At 40.3% G+C, this 25,333-nt stretch overlaps 1 protein-coding gene across 2 annotated transcripts in view; it reads left to right on the top strand.

Annotated features, from left to right (window-relative positions):
* Window positions 1-878: 878 nt before the first annotated feature.
* LOC119646290 (angiopoietin-related protein 2-like) overlaps window positions 879-25,333 on the top strand; it is a 407,175-nt gene continuing 382,720 nt past the window's right edge. The window contains exons 1-2 of one of the 2 annotated variants that reach the window (XM_038046703.1): window positions 879-1,056; window positions 1,511-2,048. In XM_038046703.1, coding sequence (XP_037902631.1) covers window positions 1,747-2,048 — 302 coding nt within the window. In that variant the 5' untranslated portion in view covers window positions 879-1,056; window positions 1,511-1,746. Of the gene's footprint in view, window positions 1,057-1,499; window positions 2,049-25,333 lie in introns of both variants that reach the window. The other variant, XM_038046701.1, reaches the window with a different exon arrangement.

Here is a 25,333-nt window from a genome sequence, read left to right as displayed (position 1 = left end):
GCTTGCGAACACCGTAGGCGGGAAGCCATTGCATAGGCAACTTACGGGGATAGTACAGTGGGCCTAATAATGGCCTGAGTGCTGCTGCCCAGTTAACTAAACTAACTAATTTGGGATAAAATAAAAGATAAATCTTTTATCTTTAATGAAATAAAATGCCGCAACAAATTGTTATATTGAGGTCTAGTCAATATCGAAGATTTTAATATTAGCGGACAATTCAGGCTCTTACTCGTCTACCACTTCTTGCAGATTTTTTAGGGAAACAATAAACTGGTTTTGATCCAGTCGAAGATATCTTTCCAGAAAAAAAAAATATCTTTGCATTTTTACCTACCAAATTCAAGCAAATGTTCCGGCTTTGGTCACATCGGATATCCCAATATGATAGACAACCTTCAGATACGTTTGCTGTTGCTAAGATGCATCAGCCGAATGAACAGTACATGTTATCTTTAAGCTGCTTGAAGCATTTTTCTGCAAAGAAGAAACTGTTTCGTGGGGAACCGGCTCCAAGTTCGTGGGGGAAACACCTTAATGAGTGTCTCCGCTTTCTGGTAACCGTGGTATTGGACAGAAAGGCACCCGTTTCATATGTAGTGGACAAGACGTTGTTTTTCCACATTATGCTGTACAATGCTGTATTGTATCTGCGTGAGAGTAGCATAAACACTCACAAGTCAATCTACAGATATCTCATAGGTAGATTGCTGCCGATGCAGTGTTGATGCAAGGAAAAATCCTAACATTTTTATGCTTTCAAGTTGAGGTTTGCTTGGAAATCGCCGACTGGCTGCTTGTCTGTTTGTTAGTTCTACTGTCCAATGGGTTTTACAGAAATCGGCGTATCTAAAAAGTCTACAGATATGCGCAAGTTAGCGCAACTTGGAGACTTGGTGGTTTTAACACTGGAAGGCTTGATTTGATGTTGTGCAAAAGACAAATTCCAGACAGACTTGAACTGAACGTGTTACGAATCGGTTGTGCGCTAAAACGATAAAAAAATCTTCAATTGACGAAGAAAACGAGAAGAAACCGTTTACGTTTTTCTTATAAGTAAGATTTTAATATTAAGTTAAAAGATAATTGTTATGCCAAATTCATGGTACGGACGGATTGGACGGATCGCGGTTTTTGTACATGGGAACATATTTTCAATTAGATTTTGATTAAAAAGGATATTTTTTAATGAGCCGCGTTTGTGTTGAAACCGTAGTTGGAATCTATGTTTTGTAGTTGAAATCAATCTTTTGTAGGACACCCGTCAATCTATATAGTTTTTACTAAATTCTCAACGGTGTGGAGTAGACCTTGAAGTCTTATTACTTTTTCTTTCTGCGACCTGTCGGTGGCCTAGTTCTACCAGTAATCGTTGGTACAGAGTATCTTGTTGCGCGAGAAACGCTTATATTAATAAATCTTAGGAAATTTAATTTCAGTTCCTTAGATGGATTGATTTTAGCTACAAAACATATTTAAATAATTTTGTTTATTTGAAGTTGTTTCAAAGTGATAAGAAAGCTGTTGAAGCTCCAGTGAATTTGTGAGTGAAAATCAATTGAGGTCTTACCCAGCCTCAGTAAAAAGTCTACAAGAAGCAAATAAAGTGAGTGTGGAATAGTGTGTCAAATTGACCAATAAAGTATCTTACGTACACCCTTTCTCATTCGGATTTTGTTCCAAAGGAATAATCAAACGCTTCTGAAATATCTAACTGAACGGCAAGGAATTATCTGAAAGTTTAAAATGTCGGCCAAATCGGCCAACGTCTGTCGCAACAGGCAAAACCATGGATTAATTAAAAAATCCAATGAATTTCTGATAATTGCAATGATAGTGTTCAGTGCCATTTTGGTACTATCAAATTTCGGTATAGCTGTTTGCGCGAGTACTACCCCAGTGCGTCCTGGGTTGCCGAAACCAGCGTCTTCCAGGCTTCCTAGAACTAGTGCAAGTCAACTTTCTCAATTGAATAACGGAACTACATTCAAGTTAACACCATCAAAATCAACAGGGAATCAAACACGTTCCGGCAATCTTAGATCAAGGTAAGGAATCATGTTGGGTGATCTTGTTTTTTTATATGTGATCAGAATTTTGTCGTGGTTAATCCGTAGTTAATTTATAAATTTATTCGGAAATGATGAGAAGCTGGAATATCTTTGATGTTTATATAGATAGATACGTATGTATCTATAATTTAATAGAAGTTGATATTCACGTTCTGTTTTTGTTTTGATAGAAATGTGTATCGTAATTGCGTATCTATGTAGAAGGAACTCATGTGAAATATCCAAGGGTCTTTAGGTTTTCTAGAAGATGCTACTGGGCTTATTTACTTTAGCGTAAAAACAATCACTTAAACTTGGTTTTGAAGGTCTTTCTGATTTTACAATAGTTTTTCCAAAATAAGACTTGTCCGGATTTTCCTTCGTAGAAAATTCTGGTTTCACGATGTGTGAGTCTACGAAGATTTAGTTTCAACTTTTGGTTTTTTGCCGATTTTTATCTAAATACTCAACATTAGGTCTTTTCATTTAATTTTTTCAGAACGATGACCTTTTGAATAAAGTAACTTGCAAATTTGTGGGTTTGGCATAGTGGCGACGGCGATTATGTTTCTGAGGTTGACTAATAAATTTATGCTCTTTTTCGGCATTATAAACCTATTACCTTCTGAGATTAATTTGATTCGTTATGTTGGCTTTTGCGGGAGTTAAGCATCAACTGCAATGGTAGCCTCTATCCTTGGTCTGAAACGCTCACATATCCTCTTCAAGGTATCTTTGTTGATTTGTCTGGAGTTCTTTATTAAAGCAGGCCTAGATCGGATAGTTACAGAACGTCTCCCAGAGTCTCCTCTTGATTCCTCCTTTCTTCTAGAAATCTCGGACAGTGGATGAATGCATGCTCTGGATCCTCTGGGACTCCATCGCAAGTTTGAACAGTCTCATCTTCCAAGATGTCAATCGGTATCGTTTCAGAGATGACGAAAGCTGCGTCATCTGAGACAGTCCTAAATGCTGAGCATACCCTCAGGGCTGCCCTCCTGTAGATTGCACTCTGTTAGTGTTAACTGACATCCCCCACGCCTCCCCCCGAACTGGGGCGGCATAGACCATGATTGAGGTCACCACCCTGGCTATAAGCAACCTAGAGGTATACTGTGGCCCTTCCTCGTTCGACATCATCCTTGCCAGGCCCATACTTGCAGTGGATGATTTTTCGTAAACACATTGCTCGTGTTTGCTGTAACTGGACTTCCTGTCTATCAGCAGCCCCCAGGTGGTCAGCTTGGAAGTGATGATATGATTTCCGATTCTAATAGTAGCGTAATTTCTCTTCCGGCGCTTAGTGGTGAGGACCGCTTCTGTTTTTTCCTCTGTCAGACCAGAGTCTAGCCAACTTTCAACAGCACTGATTGCCTCGTATGACTATAACTTAGCATCTTCGAGATACTTTGCGACAACAACCAGCTTCCCCGGGAGTGGAAGATTAAGGACATTTTTGTACATTTTGTTTCACAGTAGTGGGTCCAATTCGGAACCCTGCGGGACATCCTCGGGGGGAACGTACTCCTGGGGTCCGTCATCGGTATCATACCAGAGCCTCCTTTTAGTTATAACTATAACTATCGACGATAGCAGTGAGATAGGCGGGAATACCAACCTTTGCTAGAGATTTGCGTATCAGATTCCAATTGGTCCAATTGAATGCATTTTTTCACGTCCAGGGTTACTACCACGCAACATTTGCTGGTACTACCCTTTCCGTAAATTGCATTTTCGGCCAAACCAATAACCAATTTGATGGCATCAATGATTGATCGGGCTTTACAGAACCTATACTGCAAATACGAAAGGCCGCCTTGGCTCTCAACGACCGGGAGTAATCTATTATATATTACCCGCACTCACACTTTCCCCACAGTGTCCAAAAGACATATGGGTCTGTATGAGGATGGTTCACCTGGAGGTTTACCAGGCTTAGGCAGAAGTACCAACTTCTGCTGCTTCCATGCCGCTGAAAATATCCCCCTTTGACATGCTCACTTCGAGCAACTCAGCAATCATATCTGGTTGGGATTTTACGGCAAGCTTAAGGGCCTTATTCGGTACTGCGATTTAGATTAGCTTTTGGTTTCCCATCTGGCCGATCTGTTTTCTGGCCGATTTTCATCTAAATATTCAACATTAGGTATTTCACTTTCCTCTTATTTTGTTTGGACGCTGAACTCTTGAATAAAATAATTTGGAAATTACTATGTTTCTTATTTTATGTGACTGGCTAGTAAGTTCATGCTCTTTTTAAGGTTTTGTGTAGACACAAAACCTTATTAAAATCGGTTTACTGTCTGTCTGTCTGTCCGTCTGTCTGTCTGTCCGTCACACGCATTTTTCTCGGAGACGGTTATAGCGATTGACACCAAATTTGGTAGAAAGGTGGGAACTGTGAACGCTCACGAATACAGTGAATTACATCCTTTTACATCGAATTTAAGGGGGAGTCCCCATACATGCAAAAGGGGGGTGTACATTTGTTTTTCATCAAATATAGTCATGTGGGGTATCAAATTAAAGGTCTCGATTAGCACTTTTCGCAGCTGATCTTAGTTTTGCCATTCGTTGGAAGGGTGGGGAGCGCGGGGGGTTGGAAGTGATCACTTCTTTAAGGGGGCCATTCTCAGAAACTACCAAATCGAAAAATCTGAAAAAATCAGGAGGCTGCCACTATATGGTGCCTGGGCTCCGAAATACCTTCCATGCCGATATCAGTTTAAATAAAGTTAATAATAGTATATTACTACAATTTTTCGTAATTGGTTAGAAACCCCCCTTAAGTTCATCCTAGTACCATGAAAGTGCAGTGATATAGGCAATAATATAGAGCATATTCTTACCAAGTTTGGTGAAAATCGCACTATTACTAACAAAGTTATAATACCTCAAATTTGTTGCTTCTTCGAAAATTGAAGACTACGAATGTCAATATCATCCAAAAGTGAATACTCTCACATAATATAAGCATATATTACGCGCTACGTACTAAGAAATACACAAAACCTTTCGTACCTGAAGCGTCTAGCTTCCGGTTTCCCGGCTTGTTATAAACCTATTACGTTCTGAGATTAATTTGATTCGTTATGTTGGCTTTTCGGGAGTTAAGCATCAACTGCAATGGTAGCCTCTAACCTTGGTTTGAAACGCTCACACATCCTCTTCAAGGTATCTTTGTCGATTTCCGTGAATATCGCTTTAATAGGGACTATCAATGAGTTAACGTTGGTAAGCCGCGGTTTGTCCTTTTCAACTGCGCTCCAAACCTTAAAGTCCAAGGGATTTAAGTCAGGAGTATTGGGAGGCCAGGATTCCTTGGATCAATACATCTTCATGTTATCTGAAAGATAATTCTGAACGAAATGGCTCATGACGGCCAGAGCACCGTCTTGTTGGAAAACCTATGGCCTTCCGGATGCAATATCTTCCATCGAAGGGTTGACAAGATTTTCTAGAACTCTCAAATAAATTTCTTTGGTCAAAGCCTCTCTTTTTTTGGAAAAAAAACGTTGTGGTATGACATCACCCTCATGGTACTTCCTTCATCCTCGGGGCTACGAGTAAATCACCGATCATTTCTGCGATTAATTTTTGCAAATTTTTTTGTCCAAAAAAAAAAAATCTGATTTGTCCCCTTACGTCATTTTTTAAGGAAGGCAACGAGCCACTCGCTTAATTCTGGCATCCTCAGAGACTATCTGCTTTTTCTTCATCATGCTGGAATGGTATCAGAGGTCTTCTTTGACAATTCTACTCATTTTCATACCACTCACACCCACAATTGAGGCCATTTTCCGAACATAACACCTTGGATCCCCTAAAATCAACTCTTGAATCCTTTTTATGACTTCCGGGGTCCGCAAGGACGTTCCTTCATGTGCTTCCCCGGAGGAGTGCGTGAGCCTTCTTTAGTTGATTTCTTCCTGAGTCTCGTGCTGTATATGGTTGATCTTGTGTATCCAAAAAAATCGAATTGTTGCGGTTCGCCCAGCGCGAAGGGTTTGAACTATCGCGGCTCTTCGACCGTCGTCTGCATTTCCGTTCAACATTACGACAATGCAGATATTTTCTGAGGACCAAGGGGTCAAATCTTTTCATTTTCTTAGACATTGTGTTGAGATAACTCTTCAGTCTAGGTAAGTGTTTATTAGCGGAAGACTCAATTTCTTCCACTATTGACCTAGTTTCTAAGTCTTGATGGAGGTCAACGATACGGAAATAGGGGAGGTACCGGATATACATCTCAGGATTTTGGACTGAGACCGCAGAAGCAGACTTATCTGGGATTGTTTGGCAGAGCTTCATAGTTGAATTCCATAAGTTCATACAGGCTTTAGAACCAATTTGTAGGTTGTAGTTCAGAGAGGGTGATGATTTTTTGTGAAGGTTCCACTAAAAATTTTAGAACATAAGTTTTAGTTGTTGATTTTTTGCCTTTATGTGCCATTCCCAATTGGCGTGCAAGAATCTTCACTTGACGACAACTTCCTTTACGCAAATTGAAAGTTATTTGCACATACTTTTCGACTTCTTGACTTTGAGATAATAAAAACTTGGTTTTCCTATTCGTTAGTGTTAATTTATTGGTCTTGCAAAACCCGATATTTCGGGAACCACTTGTTCTCTTCATCAGTGCTAACAAGTCTCTGACTTTCATCCTCCAGATCTGAAGCCATATTGTATACTTTTTTTAGATGTCATTGCAGTTAAGCCAGTTTTGGGTCTTCATGTGAACTCAGGATTGCGGTATCGTCAGCAAAAGTAGTTGTGGTGGTAAGACCGCTAATAGGAAAATCTACCGTGTAGATAAGGTGCCGCATAGGACCAAGTACACTTCCCTGAGGAACTCTTACTCCGATCTTATGCTGTTCACTGCGAATATCTTTGGATTTAATCTGGAATCTACGTTTCGTTATTATCAGATTATGGAAGCAAACAGGGAGTAGGCGTTTGATTTTATTAACAAGACCTGTCATCCCTTGTCAAATGCTTGTGCCACATCTAGGAAAACTGCTGCGCTATATCTTTTCCCTTCAAGACCATTATTTATTTCTGATACAATCCGATGGGCCTGCTCTATAGGGTTGTGTGCTTTCTAAATCCGAACAGGTAGTCAGGTATCACGTTGCTGTCTGCTAGGATTGACAATAGTTCTTGGAGTAGCAGTATTTCGAATAGTTTTGAAATTGTAGGAATAAGGCTTATCGGCCTCTAGGATTGGATTCGAGTGGCATCCTTTCCAGGTGTGGGGATCATTGCTACAATTGCATTCTTTCAACAATTTGGGAAATATCCGATTTTCAGGATTCCATTCAAAGTATAACACAGCAATTTGAAGGTCTTTCCTGGCAACTTTTTCAACACCAAAAAAGTAGCTAAATCATTCTGGAGTCTTTCTAGGGTTGACTTTTCCCTTAATGATATTTTCAACATCTTTAAGGGAGGTTTTGCTAGTAACTCAGCCTGGTACTAACAGGACATTTAGGAAGGTCAAATTGCGTTTGGAGATCAATTGGTTCTACCAATTGGGCTGCGAATGTTTTAGCTCAATTTCCTGTGGTAGTTCTTAGTGTGTACTTTCTGATCTTTGGCTAAGTGATTTTTTTATTTGTTTTTCACAACGAATTTTTACTGAACTCAGATGCAGCAGCCTGCGCGGGAATTGATGAATATCCGGCTCCCGATATTCTATGGGTGCAAATTTCATTGAGTCTGCCTAGAGGGGTCTATGTAGTTACCATTCCCGTCGTGCTCGTCTTTTATCTCAAAAAAAGTTCAGAGTTGTCGTCGAGAAGATCTCTTTGAATTCGACATTCTTCGAATTATTTGGTGTTGATGTAAAGGCACTTTAGGCATATTTTCGCTGAGGCGCTCAAACACTTCATAGATATAAGATTTGTTCGAATGTTCAATGAAACGCGATTGTGGATTTGTGGAATATGCGCCAATTGGTGGATTTATTCGTTAACTCAGTTTGAGGATTATTGTTTTTTGGCTTATTATGCACTGTGATGGTCCTTTTGAAACGCCAAAGTCCATTAGATCTGGAGTTTTGTTGATGTCGGTCGGACAGTAAGTAGGCTGATTGGCTGAGATAGGCTCATAAAATTCCTGACATTTAGGAGAGACTCATCTTCAACCCCAGTGGGTATGCTTCGCATTGTAGTCCCCGGCGGTAAGACCCTTTTTATGTTTGGTGAAAAGTGCTGTCTAATGAAACTCCATCCAGATTACGCACAGCGTACAGTCTGATTTGGTGTGGCCAAATTCCTGACAGCGTATGCACTAGACAGGACCATTGCGTATATATGATTCTCCCACTGTGATTCTCCTGTGCAAAAGATAGCAAACATTGCATATCGAGTGAACGTCTTTCTTTCCCAATTTGCAGGCCTCTGGATTAAGCTTGGCTTTGTATAAAGGTTGCAGTATTCTGTTTCGGCCCTGCGGGTTTAGAATTTTTATCAATTAAAGCCACCTCTCGTTAAGATACGACTGGGATTTCTTTATCCATTAGCTTCTTTTGGATAATTTAGTCCCGAATTTATCAGTGGATAACATTGTGATCAATCGCGGTACCTTGGTTGGTTCTGCCTTCGAATTAGCTGTTCCTCAAAAGTCCTTAAACAGTTTGTCCTTCATGATAGTAAGTCATTCGGCTTTACTCTTTTCAGTCGTGTCGTCATACTTGTGACATCTGTCATTTTGTAGACTTCGTTATTCTCATGTGAACGTAATAACTGACTATGTTTAATTGCATACCGCAGCGTCATCCATCCTGTTGCCTCCTATGGTTCAGAGTGTTGGCCGACTATAAAAGACAATGAACGTTGTCTTGCGGTAATGGAGACGAAGATGTTACTTTGGACTAGTGACACGCTTTGATCACATCCGGAGAAGTCTTTGATGGTATGGTTACGTAGTTCGACGGGAATTCATCCGTCAAGAATGGTCTGAACATCGAAGTCGATTGTAAGCGACCAAAAGGCCGTTCGCAACCACGATGGCTTGATACGCTTGATGGGGGTTTCGATAAAACAAAGTGGCGAAACCGATCACGGCGAGCCGACCCCACTTGTGAACGGGACAAAGGCTAACGAGAAAGGGAAAAAGAAAAATAGACAGGAAGAGGTTTGATGTGATTCAATTCTTGTGATTACATTGAATTCAGAACTAATGATTTACATCGATATCTCACTAAAGTGGATGCAAACTGAGTAGGAAATTCTTAAAAAATTGAGTCCTTATGACAAAAAATTCGAATGGATTAGAATAGGAACACGGCAAACAATCACTTTCCCCTGGAAAAATAACATCTTTACATATTCATTCATCGGTGCGATGTTTGAGTTGATTGAGTAGAAACTGTTTGATCTTGTTGATCCGAGTTCTACCCCCAACCCCAAGTTCCTTTATAGATGTTGTGTTTATCTTTGTGCTTGTTCTGCTACTAACTGCCCACTGTTTGCATAGCTTTAAACGATAAAGGGAACAGTGTGTGATCAGACCATGGATAACAAAGGAGTGAAGAGAAGACATACCTAGGACCAGTTGCAAGGAAGATGATCGTGGTTTCCTGGTGAAATAAATAACTGTGATACCTTACCTTGTAGCTTTACCTTAATGAGCGATAGTGACGTATCGGTCATTTAATCATGAGTAAATTTCCGAGCAAAACAACTTGAGACTTTTCCAAGTCAATTTCTGGATTTTCCATTTCAATTTCAGACTTCAGAATTTTTCCAATATTTTACTATCAAGTTAGATACCAACATTTTACCACTAGGTAGGGATGGAGCTGGGGCTTTTTGAAGAAAACCAAGCATTATTTGTTTTTGGGGATCATGCCTTCAGTCTGGGAAAAATGTAATCCCCTCAATCTTCTCTCTCTCTCTCAAGATATAAATCGTGCACTTGTGACGGCAATTAATTTCATTTCCAGTAGAATTTCATTAATATCTACTGACAAGGGAGAGGAATTCCTGAGTATTAAGAAGTTTAGATTGTGGCGTTGCTATTACTTTCAGACACTTACCGGTCCTAGATGGCCTCACTGGACCATTATATTCTCAGACCGATTCATTAAAGCAAATAATGATAGAAAAATCCCAACTCTATCTTTATTCAGAGCTAAAAGGGTGGTAAAAAATTTTTTAGTAAAAATTCTGAATTGGAAACGGAAAAGTCTGAATTTGAAATTTAAAATTCTGAAATTGACTTAGAAAAGTCTTAAGTTAGTTTGAAAATTTTTGAATTCCAATAATTTAAATTTACATTACATTGAACCTGATCCCCGAATTTATTTTTAACATTTTTACGGATTTGTTCTGGTCCTAGACATATTATTCCCAAAGCGGCTTTAAATTAAAAAGAGTTATTGGTGGTTGTTGATATTATGCTAGTTATTGCTGTTTTTGGTAAGGTCACTAGTTGGATTGTAATAATTACAGTAATTGTTATGTTGCCAGCACCGAAAATTAATCCAAAAATAGGAGAGTGAAAGTTTTCAGCAAGGGCTGAAAAAAGGATTTGATTAGTTGAAGATGATTTTTGAATTTAGTTCCACTTTGAAGTTCGTGTTCCATTCAGAAACTTTCCAATTTTTCGCAGGTCAGACTAGGGTATGCAAAGTATTTTTTTAACCTTAATGTTGATCTAGTGAACCTTGTAAAATGATACTATATTTAGGAACCGTGCCCTTATCTATTATGAATAGTTTGTCTTTTCTGTGAGTCTTCTTTTCACTTTTTTCTTGTTTAAAGGAAATCGTGGTCTTAGTGCAATTCATCGGCTTAAAAACCATAAGTTGGCAACGAGGCATTATCTGTCTCAAAGGGAATTATAGAGGTATCTTGTTATTGATATTCTCCACTATCTTGCTAGGTCGTATTGCCTCACATGCTCAGAACATAGTTGGCCCATACCAAAGAGGCTTCACTCCAGGCAAATCAGCAACAGATCTGATTTGCTCTGTGCAGCAAGCGATGGAAAAACTGTTGGAATATGGACAATAGTTGCACCATCTGTTCATCGACTTTAAAGCCGCCTATAATAAGACTGACTAGGCTGACCCTGACCAATGTGCGAGGCCAGATGAAAGCAGCAGGATCACTCTCAAGACCATTCGACATCAACAACGGTCTACGACAAGGGGATGCGCTATCATGCGTCCTCTTTAACCTGGCCCTGGAGAAAGTGATCCGTGATGCCGAGGTAAATGCAAGAGGTACGATCCTCTTCAAGTCCACCCAACTACTGGCCTATGCTGACGAGATCGACATCATGGGAAGAACCACCCGAGATGTACAAACTGCCTTCATCCAGATCGAGCAGGCCCTGATTGCAAGACAAAACATATGGTGGCAACGTCAGCACCAAAAACCAACCAACCAACGGCATCAAAACGCACTGGTCAAACGGGAGGAATAAAGATAGGAGACTATAACTTTGAGACCGTTTATAATTTCTCCTATCTAGAGTCGAAAATTACAACCGATAACAACTACGACGATGAAATCCACGCACGGTTGTTGGTAGTCAACAGAGCCTATTTCAGTTTACAAAAACTGTTCCGCTCAAAACGTCTCACCACAGGATCAAAGCACTTACTGTACAAGACAATGATCTTGCTAGTCCTTATGTATTTCTTGGAGACTTGGGTTCTTAGCAAGAAGAATTGGGAATCTTGGCCACGTTCGAGAGAAGAATCCTCCGAAGAATTTTTGGCCCCTTACATGAGGATGGACGATTCCGTAGCCTACATAACGAAGAAATCTATGAGCGATACCATGACCGACAGGTTGTGGATAAAATCCGGCTGAATAGGTTACGGTGGACGGGTCACTTAATCGGTATGGATGAGGATGATCCCGCCCGGAAAGTCTGTAAGTGCAATATCTATGGTAGAAAAATTTGACGAAGCAGATCCTGTTTGAGATAGAACGATGGCGTAGACCAGGAAGCCAGACAGCTTTTAGGGATATCGAATTGGTGGACCTCGGCGCAAAACCGGGATGTCCGGAGTTCCTTATTAAGGCAGGCCTAGACCGGATACCGGTTGTTGCGCCGTTGATGATGATGATCATGAAATTGCTGGACTTTGGCGCAAAACCGGGATGTCTAGAGTTACTTATGAAGGCAGGCCTAGACCGGATATCGTTTGTTGCGCCTTTGATGATGAAGACGATGATATTTTCAACATCTTTAAGGGAAGTTTTGCATATGGTCCAACTTGGTACTAGTTGAACATTTGGCAAGGTCAATTGGTTCTCCCAATTGGGCTGCGAATGCTTTAGGTTTATCCTCATTACCTTTAGCCCAATTTCCTGCGGTAGTTCTTAGCGAGAGCTCCCTGAACGTTTGCTTTTTTTTTGTTTTTCATAGTGAATGGTTACTGAATTCACAAGCAGATACCTTGCCCAGGAATCAATGAATATCAGACTTCTGATCCTCAATCAGTGCAAATTTAAGCTTTTTGAGTTTGCCTCTCGCTCGAGGGGTCTATGTAGTTACCATTCCCGTCGTGCTCGTCTTTTATCTCAAAAAAACAAAATTATCGACGAAAAGACTTCTTTGAATTCGGCATTCTTTATAGATTTATTCGGAAATCATGAGAAGCTAGAGTAGCTTTGATGTATATATGGATAGATAATTATGTATCTATACTTTAATAGAAGTTGATATTTACGTTCTGTTTTTGTTTTGATAGAAATGTGTATAGTAATTGCGTATCCATGCAGAAGGAACCCATGTGACATGTGAACATAATTTTTTTATTGTCCAGAGCAAAGGCAAGAACCTTTGCCCTGGGAGCAGCATGACCAAAAGTAGCTACCGGTGGTAATCTCTTCTTTACGTAGAATTAAAAACTGGACTTTAGTGCGAATTATATCTAAGTGAAAACCACCCCCATATTCAGACCCAAACTAGGCCGAAATGAAATTATGTTGTTCAAAGATTGAGAGAGACCTAATTCCACATCCGTCAACCATTCTTTTTCAAATATTTGAGTATGGAGTGCTAGAAAATGTTTTCCCAATTGGCCCGGTACGACATTAACTCCTCCTTAGATTCTCAAACAAAATAACCATAGATATGTCCACGGACCAAAAAGTAGTCGAAATACTTAGCGCTAGAAACATCGGAAGATTATACTTATAAGATATTTAGTGTTATCACTTTTCCCTAGAAGCCTATTCAATTTTGAAGTTAATTTGCCTGCGAGAGTTAAGCATGGAACTTCTTTTTCTTCAGCGTTTGTCCCGTTCACAACGGGGTCGGCTCGCCCGTGATCGGTTTCGCCATTTGGCCCTATCAAATGCCTGATCTGGATGCAATCTCGAGGCTTTTAAATTCTCATCCAACGCATGAAGCCACCGTTGTTTCGGCCTGCCTTTTGGCCATTTACCATCAACTTCGATGTTCATCGAAGATGCCTCTCTAGCAATTTTTCCACGAACCCCATAACGATTGCGGATATCCTCATTTCCGTCTCCATTATCGCAAAACGACGTTCATTGTGTTTTATAGTTGGCCAACACTCAGAACCATCGAGGGCGACAGAACGGATGACATTACCATGAATTTTAGATCTGAGACGTTCGTTGATACGTCAATCAGAAGGAATACCAGTGTTGGAACGCCACTTCATCCAGGTTGCGTGAATGCGTGAAGGAATTTCATAAAGCAGTTCTCCATTGGCTAGTAGCGTTGACCCGAGGTATTTAAATCGCTCAGTTCTGGGCGAGAGTTAAGCAGGCAATAATTATTCTATAAATAAATTCGGGACCAAATTGGCAAAACGTCATTAATTTAGGGGTGTCAGTTTCTGATATATTTTAAATATAAAATGTAGGGGAATAGAGGTTTGAAATGATTCATTTCTTGCGGTAGAACTGAAGTCAAAAACATTAATTTACATTAGTATGTTACCAAAATGGATACCAAATCAGCCAGAAAATCTTATAATCTTATTATTATCGTTAGTCTTAACCACAATAAATTCGAATGGATTAAAACAAAAGTGTAATAGCTGCAAAGCCAACCATTTTTTTATGGAAACGTCATTTGATGATATCTTTACACATTCATTCGGCGGTGCGATGGTCTAGTCGATTAAGTATCAGCACCTTGACCTTATTGCTCCACATTCTACTTCGCGTTCTACTCCCGCTTCCTTCGGCACCCCTCGATGTTAGTCTTCATGAAAAGATGTATTTTGTTGTTCGCTATTACGCTATTTCGAGAAAAAAACTGTTCTTTATTTAGTGCTATACGTCTGACACAGATCTGAGTGTATCGCAATTTTGGTGTACCTCGAATCTTCCTGAAACTAAATTGTGTTAAATGGCATGGGTATCAACTTTTGGTTATTTGTTTGCTGGGTGTGTTTTGTCAGGGTTTACTAGTATTATTTGAAACAATTAACACTCGCCTTGTCAAGGCTTGTAACACTGATGAAGGGAACAACTGGTTCCCGAAATATCGATATTTATAAAGTTAACCAAATAAGTTATAAACAGGTAATTTGCTTTGAATGGGAACTGTGTTTCCTTTCTTTTTTGTGGGGAAGTCAAATTTGTTTCCATTTTTTACTTCGTATCCCACTCAGCATCCTTCCAATAGATAATTTTATTAATCTCTGGGAAGTAGATTAAAAAGAACGTGCACCAAGAGAGGGAACATTGATTTTTGGGGCACTTGCAATCTTTGTATAGTGATTATTGTTTTTATCCTATTCGTTATCTCGGAGGCGCTCCCCACAATGTTTGGTTTCGAGCTGCTTTACCTGCACATATCGAATCTATATTGAATAAGAAAAATTTGTGGACACGGATCTTAACGGTTTTCATTTCTCGTTCTTGAGTTTGCGGAGACCACTCTAAAGCACTCAACTTTTTTCACTTCGTGCGAACTGTCGCCGACGGGCAGGGGATTCTCCGGTGAGATATTTCTCTCATGAGAATCTCAATGGGGCTCATTCCTTCTATCACCCAGGCTACTTTATCAAATATTGTTCTGCAAGCGCAACATGTTCAGAGTGCACTTACACGATACGCACCTCCAATCTTGATCTTATTTATGGTATTTTTCAACGCATCTGCCCACAGTCTGCATGCAGTCAGATCAAACTGATTACCCTTAAATTAAGGAGTCGATGGCTCGGCCTTGGGCCACTTATATTTGGTAGTATTCTCGCAATCAGTGCTTCAATATTATATGCCTTGGTTGCTGCATACTGCACATATGATTTAAAGTTTCGCCTCTGGCCAACCATTACGCCTAAGTAATTGAGCGCAGACTTGGAATGAATGGCTTTTTCTTCAACTTTCATCTTTATGGACATGTACTTTCTTCGCTTGGTAATAAGCGCTACTTCCGCCTTCTGGTTTGGGAGAAGTAGACCAGCATTCTCTAACCAGGACTTAATGTCATAGACTGTTTCATTAGCATAAAGTTCGACTTCTTCGAGGAGGCGTACAACAACCACCACATCAATGTCGTCCGCGAAATCACTGGAGGCCACATCAGCTGGGATATCTAGTGTCAATACTCCGTTGTAAATAATAATCCACAAGAGTGGGCCTAGGACGGATCCTTATGGAACTCCACATCCCACATGATATAATTTCATTCCTTCATCTGATTCGCAGCACTGGAACTTATCGAGTAGGAAGTCTTCAACGATACCAGGTACTTCGGCCCGTCAAAGTTGATTGGAGACTCAAATATTTTGCTTCATCTCGCGGAATTGAAGGCGTTTTTCACATTGAGTGTGATTACTGCTAGGCTGACTGCATCCTTCGTAGATCTCCCCTTTCGAAAAACCGAGCTGATTCTCAGAGAGGCCACCTGCCTTTTCGACAATTGGAAATAATCTGTTACTGATTATTCGTTCAAATAATTTACCAGCGATATTTAGAAGGTATGAAGAAGGTTTACCCAGGGTTTTTTCGGGTTTGGGTATGACAATGAGCCTCTGCTTTTTCCACTTTGTGGGACATGCTCCTTCCTTAACAAATGCAGTGAGTGGTGGGGGGTTCGAATCTGTTTCCTTACACCGCCGCTTAAAGTGTTTGTTTTTATTTCTTACTAGAGCCACATGCAATTTTTTCCGTGCCTCTTTGTATCGGTCAACTGCTCGTATCCAGATTAGTTTCTGCTTCGTTGACTGCGTCTTCTGGCGTTGAGGCAGATCTTACTGCATTCTTCGATTTCAAGCTTATGTACAAGCTGAGGAGTCAACGAAGATTTTGCCAGGTCAATTCTCGCTTGAACTAGTAGAAAATTATTAATAAATACAAATTGGAATTGCTCAAATTAAAATGGATTCTCGGGTTTAGGGGAAAGCGACCAATTGTTAGGTTTTTCTTTTTAGATAAGTAAATTAATTATTTTAAATATTGGATATAAATGAATTTTAGGATGGGATTTATGAAACTGAGAAAGCTAAGAGGTGTTAAAATGGGAGAAAAGGAGGACTTTTAATTTTTCACTTCTGATCAACTGATTGACGAAATAAAAAATCAAGGACTAATGGCATTCCATTCAAAACTTCAGAGACTATTTGTAATGCTATAAAAGATAAATTTAACGAAGTATATTTTATTAAATATAAATCGAAGCATATAGATTTCAATGTGCTTATGATTCTAAACAAACGAAAACATTGCAAACATGTCGAGGCTAGTTTGATAGATACAGATAAAATAAAGTGGAAAGAGGAGATTGCCTTCGGGACCGAGGTTGTCTCGGGGGCCTGGAATAAAAATGTCAATTGAAAAAAGGGGATAAAAAGGAAAATTCATAATTTATATATCAGACCGGTGTAATTTTCAACCGGGGCCCGTTTATCCGGATAATTTTGACTCCAAAATTAGGCTTCGTTTATTTCCTTCAATATAACGACGTTATTCATTCTATTAAATGTTTCTAACCCCGAACTTTTGTGTTCGTTGAAACTTTTTCTGGCGAATTCGGCCTCCTTTATTTGGATATGGACTATCCGCTTTTTCTGTTCTACGTACATCTTGTCGCAATCTGGGTAAGAAAACTTGTATATGTCACTTTTTTTTTGGTGCACTCTTTTTTTTTCTTAATCGATTGTATCCGACTCTTAAGCAAGTATCGTCTACTGGTTGAGGCAATCCACGTTTATGTAGTCGCCTTTTGATATTCTGCGTCGAATCCGAATAGGTTAATGTTACCTATTGGCTTAGTTCTTTGTTTGACACCTGGAGGAATGTCAAAAGCTTGACGTATAATAGTTTCTTTTTGATCTGCGATGATGTTCCTGTACCCGTTTTCCTTGGCTGTTCCCAGAATGTAGTCCGTTTGCCGTTTGTTCTTGTTCATTCTGATGATTATGATATAGTCCGATTGTACAGTCGGTGCACCGTTGGTGACTATCAAAGGCGGAATCTACTTGCATGACTTAGCAGCCCCGGACCTCGGATGGCGAAGGTTCACCACTTGTGCCAAGTCAAGGAGGATTTGGCCCGCTTATAACAAAAAACGAGAGCCAGACACGTACAAGATTACGGCAGCCTGCATGGGTCACTGACCCATAGGGGACCATGCCGTCACCCTGGACATACCCTACAATTCGCACTGCCGAAGCTGCGGAGAAGACGGGGGAAACCATCAGGCACTTTCTTTGCTATTGAATCAGGCTACGGATACTAGGTAAACTATTCTTTGAAGACGTTAGAGAGATTTCTAGCTGCAGGGAGGGAGATCAGCTTTTGCTCGTGAATGCTACCAGCTGGCTCTGAAGATTTGAGTTGGCTGGACTTTACCTCCTTCGTCTCATAAAGGCAGTCACGATCTTAGAAGTTTGTGGCATCAAAACGATGCACTACAGCGCTATTGAGTGGCCATTGATATCTACCCTGTGGATCATAAAGTTATAGGATATGCCGCCATCGTCATCATGTGGTAGAAATCGTGGTTTGAGGTGTGTGGTGGTTCATTGTGGTTGAGTCAGTTTTCTGCAAATATCGAATTCAAAGTGCTCTCGTTCCCGAATTATTTCTAAACTTAAGAAACGTATCTCCTCCTCCATTTCGTTCTCCATGGTGAATTCGATGTTTCTATGCATCCCGTTGAGTTCCTCGAGTTCTCCAGATTCTTCATAAATACCTCGCATAGTAGCGATCAGACAGGGTTGCCCATTGCTGCCGAGGTTGTTTTATAAGACTCACTCATGCATGTGAAATCCAGTTTTCTATAGAGTTTTACTTTTTTCATTCATTTGGGTGAGTTTTCTTGTGTTGTCATCCATTCTTCTTTCATCCGCACGCTTGGGAACGAATACTTCCCTGCTGTTTGCCACAGGCCGTGCTAATATTTTTTGGCCTAACCTTTTAACTTATTCCAGGAGCTACTTCGCAATATTTTGAGTCGGTGAATTCGTTGTTGTTATTATCTGTCTGATCTCGTTGGCTTCTTTGTGTATTTTGGGGATTCATTTGATTCTAGGCAGAGATTGGTTAGGCATTCTCCGTTCGGAGGATTTCTTAATGGGAGGGATGGGTTTGCATTCCGCCAGAGCCTTTTCCACTCTTTTAATGTAGTCTGGTAGAGAGTCTTCCCCCATTATTTGGAACTTACCTTCTTCTAACTTTCTTCGTAGTAAGTGGTCGCATGCTTCTTTGGCCATGATGACCACTAGGTTTCCGTTAGGATTTTTTTTTATCGGAACTTTATGTTTTCAATATTTTAAATAATATGGTTTTAATTGGGCCATGAGAATAACTTGTTGAGGATGCGAGGAGCCCTGAGTTCGCCTACACTTGTTGGCAGACCGGATCACATGGGAAGCAACATACTCCCTTTACTGTGGTCCACGGACCCCTCTTTTTAAGTTAAACACCCAAATTTTTTTAGAAAAAGGTTGACTGACAGTTCTGTCCAGGGCAGAGGTAACTCATCAGATGCTGCCTCACCTCTGCCGTGGGAGCAGTGTGACCGGTGGTAATTGCTCAATTTATGTATAATCGAAATCCGTCTTATGTTCAGACCTAAACTAGACTCTGTAAACTGCAAAATCATCTATAGAGAGTCAATGTATTTCATTTCCAATACGTTTCCTCCGAACTATATGTCTGTGCTCTGTCAAAGATAAATAAATAGATAGATAGATACTATATTATCGTATTTGGAAGCTATAAAAGAATTTGTGATAACTTTAGGGTGTACTGAAAAGTTTCTTATATCATTCCTTTCCATTATTTTAAATATGCAAATTCAAGATGACATCCTTCTCGTAGACTATCTTCAATTGATCACTGTGGCTGTCTTATGAATTTATTCATGCAAACTTAAAGATATAAATATCAGTTTCGTATTTTATAGTCTAATATTTTAAACGGCATTAACATTTTATCTGAATAATTTCGGCAAACTGAGTGCTCTTGAGTTTTCAAGATTCAAATCAATTTTCATCTGATAAATGCAAAAGTTGAGGCGAGGTTCTCCTATTCTGTCATTTGCGAAGGCCACCTTTCAAAAGATGTGCATTCCGAAGGAACCACACTGCAGTGCCGGAGTTTGGTACACGTAGACAAGTGAAAAATCACTTTACATTTGTCATGTTAGCGAGTGAATGAACTCTTTTTATCTATCTTAGAAAAAGAGAAATTGAGAAACTTTCAGGAACAGCGATAAGATTATCTAATTCCTAACTTGATATAAAAGCTCAAATCTATCTTAAAAAATCAAGTCTAACGATCATTAGTCCACAAATCAGTGTAATTCCAGTAAATCCGGCTTATCGTCACATACATATTACAGAGAGATTACAAACATCTAAAGATAATTGGATGTATCTTTTCACCGTTCGTTAATTTTATATAACACATGGTTCCAACCCATTCGCCAATTTACTGGTGCAGTTCACCAATCGATTACACTAATAAATTTTGCGTGATATCTAATCATTAGGCAAGTGAGCGTTACTTTCAGATTGGCCGACAAGAAAGTTCACACGATCTAAAGAATCATGAATTTATAAATTGGCGGATTCCATCATTAAAACTCGTCTAAAATCAATGTGATGTGGAATACGAGCATAATAAAATTAGTGAAAATGATCCAAGTTTTCAAGATATTCAGGCGTGAGACTACAAAATGAAGTGATGAAGTGATGAAGCCGATGCTGTGTAAAGCTCCAGTTTATCTAATTAAAAAGAAATGATTGCATGACTGAGTCATGTTATTAATTTTACAGGAATTATGCAGTTCTTGGTGAAAGTATCACTGGTCGGTCTTGCAGAAAAGTGGAAATTTTTATTATATTTAAATTGATATTAGTTCCTTGAGAAAATATGAAAGATATCATATAAAAGATACAGCAAAAGGTAACTGAAAGTTGTCAACTTGAAGCCCATGTGAAAATCATATAAGAGAATGGGTTGTAAACGGTTTTTTTTAAAAAGATATACTTTTCATTCATGGTTGATTTCAAGATAATGACTGGAAAGATAAAACAATAAAATAATAAATGTAGTGCAGCTTCGTGATTCAGTTCAAAGCACTGGAGAAGAGGCGTGAACTGAAGAGTATGCTCGTACGCCAAGAAATGAACATGATTTTGTGGTTGAGTGAAGCAGTAACTTTATTTCACTTTAAGAAACTAAACCCTTGTCAATAACTAAATATATTCAATAAATATAAGGCTAGGTATGATGATGCCCTTTGGTCACGTAGAAAGTTGGGGGGAGAAAGTATTATTCGGCTAAAAATATCATGATGTGAACCTGTTGCTATCTTTGCTTTTAGAGCAACCTCTTCTGGCGTATTCTGTCAAATATTTGGGCGACAGATACAGAGGACACTTGTATTCTTTATACCTGAACAATAGTAGAACGACCTAAGTTGGATATCCTGGGCTTAAGGGGGTAAGATGATGGAACTCTGAAGAGTACTCCTCCTTCTCTTGGGATAATGTGTGCGTACTTTGGAAAGCCAAGTGACAGCAGGCACGAACCCGGTGTCAGGTTGTTACTGGCCACTACCGTAATTCGCGCTTCCTTGACCTGAGAGCCGGTTTCTGGCAGTCTAGGTTAAGGAGCATCAAAATTATGCAGTGCTATACACCAATGGAGACTTCGGATATAGTGAAGAAGGATGCTTTTTACGAGCAATTCTAAGTAGTTCAGGAGAGGCTTTTTAAACGTGATATTCGTGATGGGTGCTATGAATGCCTAGGGTTGCCTTTTTTTGGCTGGAGGAAATCCATCATGGAAACGCATCTGGAATCTAGGACTTGCTTGCCGGACTCTTACTGACTAAAACCTCCCATATTTTCTCCACACTTTTCCCGCGGGACCACCGTTCTGGTATTGTTTCACGGGGCAGTACATTTCCAAACCAGTTGCTACCGCTTTGCGTGGCGTTAATTGCAGTAGCTTCCCTTCTATATTTCCGTTGCGCCTCTGCTACTTTTAACTGCTGGTGGATCCGTTTCACCATTGCAACTACCGCGTCCCATGCTGTATTTGAATGTACCATGTACCTTATCAGATTTTCCACCGTTAAACGGGTATGTAGCTTTGTTTCAAGCTTTCTCCTTGAGTTTTAAATCTTGGGCAGGCGAAGAAAATGTGTTCTAGATTTTCGGCTGCACTTTCACACGTAGGACAATCGGGCGATTCATCTAGACCGAACCTATAGAGATAATTCCTGTATTGACCGGTTCTGGTTAAGAACTGAGTCAGATCATAACTCGTTTCACCGTGGTTCCGCATAGTCCATATACTTATGTCTGGGATAAGCCTGTATGTCCACCGGCCATTCTCCGCCGTTATTACATACATCTTCGACCCTTCGCCCGTTTCATAAAGTAGCTTCCGCTGTCGGAAATAATCGAAGATTATATTTAATATATTCTGGTGTTTGTGCCGCAGTGAGAGCTTCGATTATATGGTTCCATTTGGCAGAATTGAACGCGTTCTTGATGTTAAGAGTCACCAGTGCGCAGTATTTCCCTTCATTGTAGGCTTTTCTGGCTAATTCAAAAACCAGTTTGGTAGCATGATCCGCTGACCGAGCCTTCCGGAAGCCAAACTTAGGATAGGTCTATAGGATGTTGGTTCACTTAGCGGCTTACCTGTCTTCGAGATCAATACAAGCTTTTGTATTTTTCACACTGCCGGGAAGGACCCTTCAGTTCAGCGCCTGGCTGGGGATTCGATCAATGCTGGGGGCTGCGGTATCCTGGACCCTTTTCACTGCGTCTGTGGTTACTGGAGGTATGTCTTCGGCGCTCACTGATATTATTGGGAAGATTGTTTCCGGATGTTGGGGGCACAATGTCGAAACTATCTCCCACAATAATCTAGGGCACATAATAGGATGGGACCTTTTGGCTTTTATTGTCGACATAACCGATTCGTACGTTCTCCCAATGGATCTGCCTCATCACAGAGTCGTTTGAGCAATAATTCTTACTTTTCGTGACGGCTCTTCGCTAACATGCCAGTGTAGGTTCTTGACTAGTGATTTACGTACGAAAGTAAGATCTACAACGGAGCGTAGCTCTCCACGCCTAAAGGTGCTTTCACTTCCGATGTTAGCCAGGGTGACGTTTAGCCGGGAGAAACCTCGAGTAGAATTCTTTCCCTTTGATTTTTTTTCTGGCTTCCCCACTCCATTGCCCAAGCGTTGAAGTCGCCAGCAATAATTTTGGGGTTGCGATCTTTGGTATCGCTCGCCAGTCTATCTATGCTAGATAGCAATGCTCTGGTATTGTTATACTTGGAGCGGCATTACAGCTGTAAATGTAGAGGTCATCGATCTTAACTTTAACAAAATTGTGTTCGCGGTGCTTCATTGCTTGCTGTAAGGCTCTATTACCGCAAGCCCACACCGCAGCCTTTTCACTTATGTCTGTTTCCCAGACGCCGTGATGGAGGCTTTCGTGTTACTTGTAGACAATAAAAATATCGATTTCCTCTTCATACACTTTCTGTGCCAGCAAGACTTGGGCGGTTTGGCAGTGGTTTAGATTCAGTTGGATGACTCTCATTTACGTAGGGCACTTCAAGCTATCCTGTAGGCTAAACGCCTGGTGTTACCCGTTATGTGGTTATAATCGCGATCTTTGGTTTCCCTGCATGGAAGACAGTGAGGGTTTTTACTGCAGTCCTTCGCCAAATGATTTTCCTCTTAACATCTTCGACACAGTTTAGGTTCGCTTTGACAACCCCTTGCTCGGGGCGAAAATGGTGAGAGGTTTGTCGATTTCTGCAGTTTCCACCGCCTCATCATTGGTGGAAGATTGTTCCAGCACAAAGCTTGTCATAAGGTCAGTTGGGTTTGCGATCAGCAGTAGATTTAGGAGTTCTCTCCTATATGTGTGTAACAAGAGAAGCGATGACATTGGCTTCGAAAGGGGTCGCCTTCTGATGATTGATTGCCTTCAGTAGCATGTTGGGTCCGCCACTTCTCGCAGGGTTGGAGAGCTGAGAGGCAAGTAGATTCGGATTGATCAAAAATAACACCAACAAAACCCAAGTTCTCGATCTTTTGACTCTCCCTATCTGCATTAATAGGCAGAGCATCGAAGGCATTGATCAATTTGTATATCCAAGTAGTGTAGTTTCTGTCAGTGCAGATCCGCCTTCACTGCCTTGTCTTCGTTGATTTTTGAACAGACTGTAGATACAGCAATTATGTCGTCTTCAGAAACTTTACTAGATTTGATGCTAGTTTGGACTTATTTTCAGATTTCTCTTGAAGTTTCGAAGGAGTTTCTTGCTCTCCTTAATCAGTCGCATCTACATCAGCTGGAATGGAGCTTTTTCACCGTATTTGAAGTAAAATCATACCTGACTTCAATTTTGAACCAAAATTAATATTTTTTTTCCTACCTTCAGCATACCATATTACTCACCTCTAGTAGCCTAGAGTACTGCAAATAATAACTCAACCAAATAATATGGTTCAAAACCTGCCAGAAAAAAAGGCAGAGAAGACATTTTTTGATACCAATAGCAAGGATCTAAAATACCTGCTTTCTGCAGGTTTTCCAATCATCCTCTCCAAACCGGTTCTATGTTATATGTCTAAGCAAAGTAATCAGTTGGGATACCGTAAAGAAATTTGTTCGGTTTATTGAAGCGCTCAGGTCAACCATTTGGGAAATAAGGGACAATGGCACAGGAATCTGAGAAAGTGTCTCGGATAGTACTCGCATTGTAGGATACCCATGTGCTGAAATCAATGAAGACTTTTGAAAAGACAAAAAAGGAGTATTCTTAGAGAGATTCATAAAGATCAGATTGTGGTCATATTGAAAAATCTGAGTATCAAAGTTGAAGCAGCTGACTAAGGGTACGGTCGCCTAGCTTTAGCTCATTCAGTAAGGGATTAACTTTCGCTTCCTCACTTACTAAAAGTCGCCGTAACAGTTATCCCTCGTCGAGACCGATGAGGGCATGGTTGACCAAGCTGCTGGTGGTCCGATCGGTGTATCCATTCAGTCTGGCAACCGTACAAACGTGTTTCGTCTCTTTTATCACGCGTTCCGAGTAAATGAGGTCGGCATCTGGTGGATCGTTTAGTTGAAGGAGGCGACTTGGAGCTTATAAGTATGGCTCGAAGGGCTGGGGATAACTTGTTTGGTGTCCGTTGGTTTTCTGTAGATCTCCAGGACAAATTCCTTTTGCTTCCTCTTCAACAACAAGTCCAAGAAAAGTAATTGACCTTGTTTTTCCATCTCCAGGGTGAACTTGATGCAGTTTATTCTGGAAGTCGAGCGTTTTTTCGACATCATTTTTCTTAATGATAGTATATGTATTGTCTACAAACCACTTTCAAAACCATAGCGTCAGATCGATTGAAGTTAACTTTGTTTCTTTGTTTCTAGGTTGCCCATGAAGTTTTCGCTGATGAAGCCAGAGAGGGGGTTTCCTCTCGGAATCGTTTGATCCTAGGAAGTACTGGTTTTGAGACTTTTAGTCTGTCGTTTCTCAAAAGTAGATAGCATTCCTTGCCAACACTATCCATATGTTCTATGAGGTGTGGTAGAGGATCGGTCCTGAGTCTTCTGTACGGCCTATTCTCTAACTGATCCTTAATCCGGTTTTCGTAGTCCTCTCTGTCAAAAGTAATGGTAATGGAAAGTAGAATATTTGTTCAATTTTGGACGGCAAAAATTCAGTCCATTGTTTAGAAGTTTCAACTGTGGCTCTATGAAAATTGGTTTACCACGAAATTATCGGTGTGGTGAACATAGGGCCCCGCTTTCTTCTTGACTCCTACCTATCCTATCT

The sequence above is a fragment of the Hermetia illucens genome, chromosome 1 (assembly GCF_905115235.1).
Source record: "Hermetia illucens chromosome 1, iHerIll2.2.curated.20191125, whole genome shotgun sequence".
In the NCBI taxonomy this organism is placed as follows: domain Eukaryota; kingdom Metazoa; phylum Arthropoda; class Insecta; order Diptera; family Stratiomyidae; genus Hermetia; species Hermetia illucens.
This window is presented reverse-complemented; position numbering and strand designations above follow the sequence as displayed.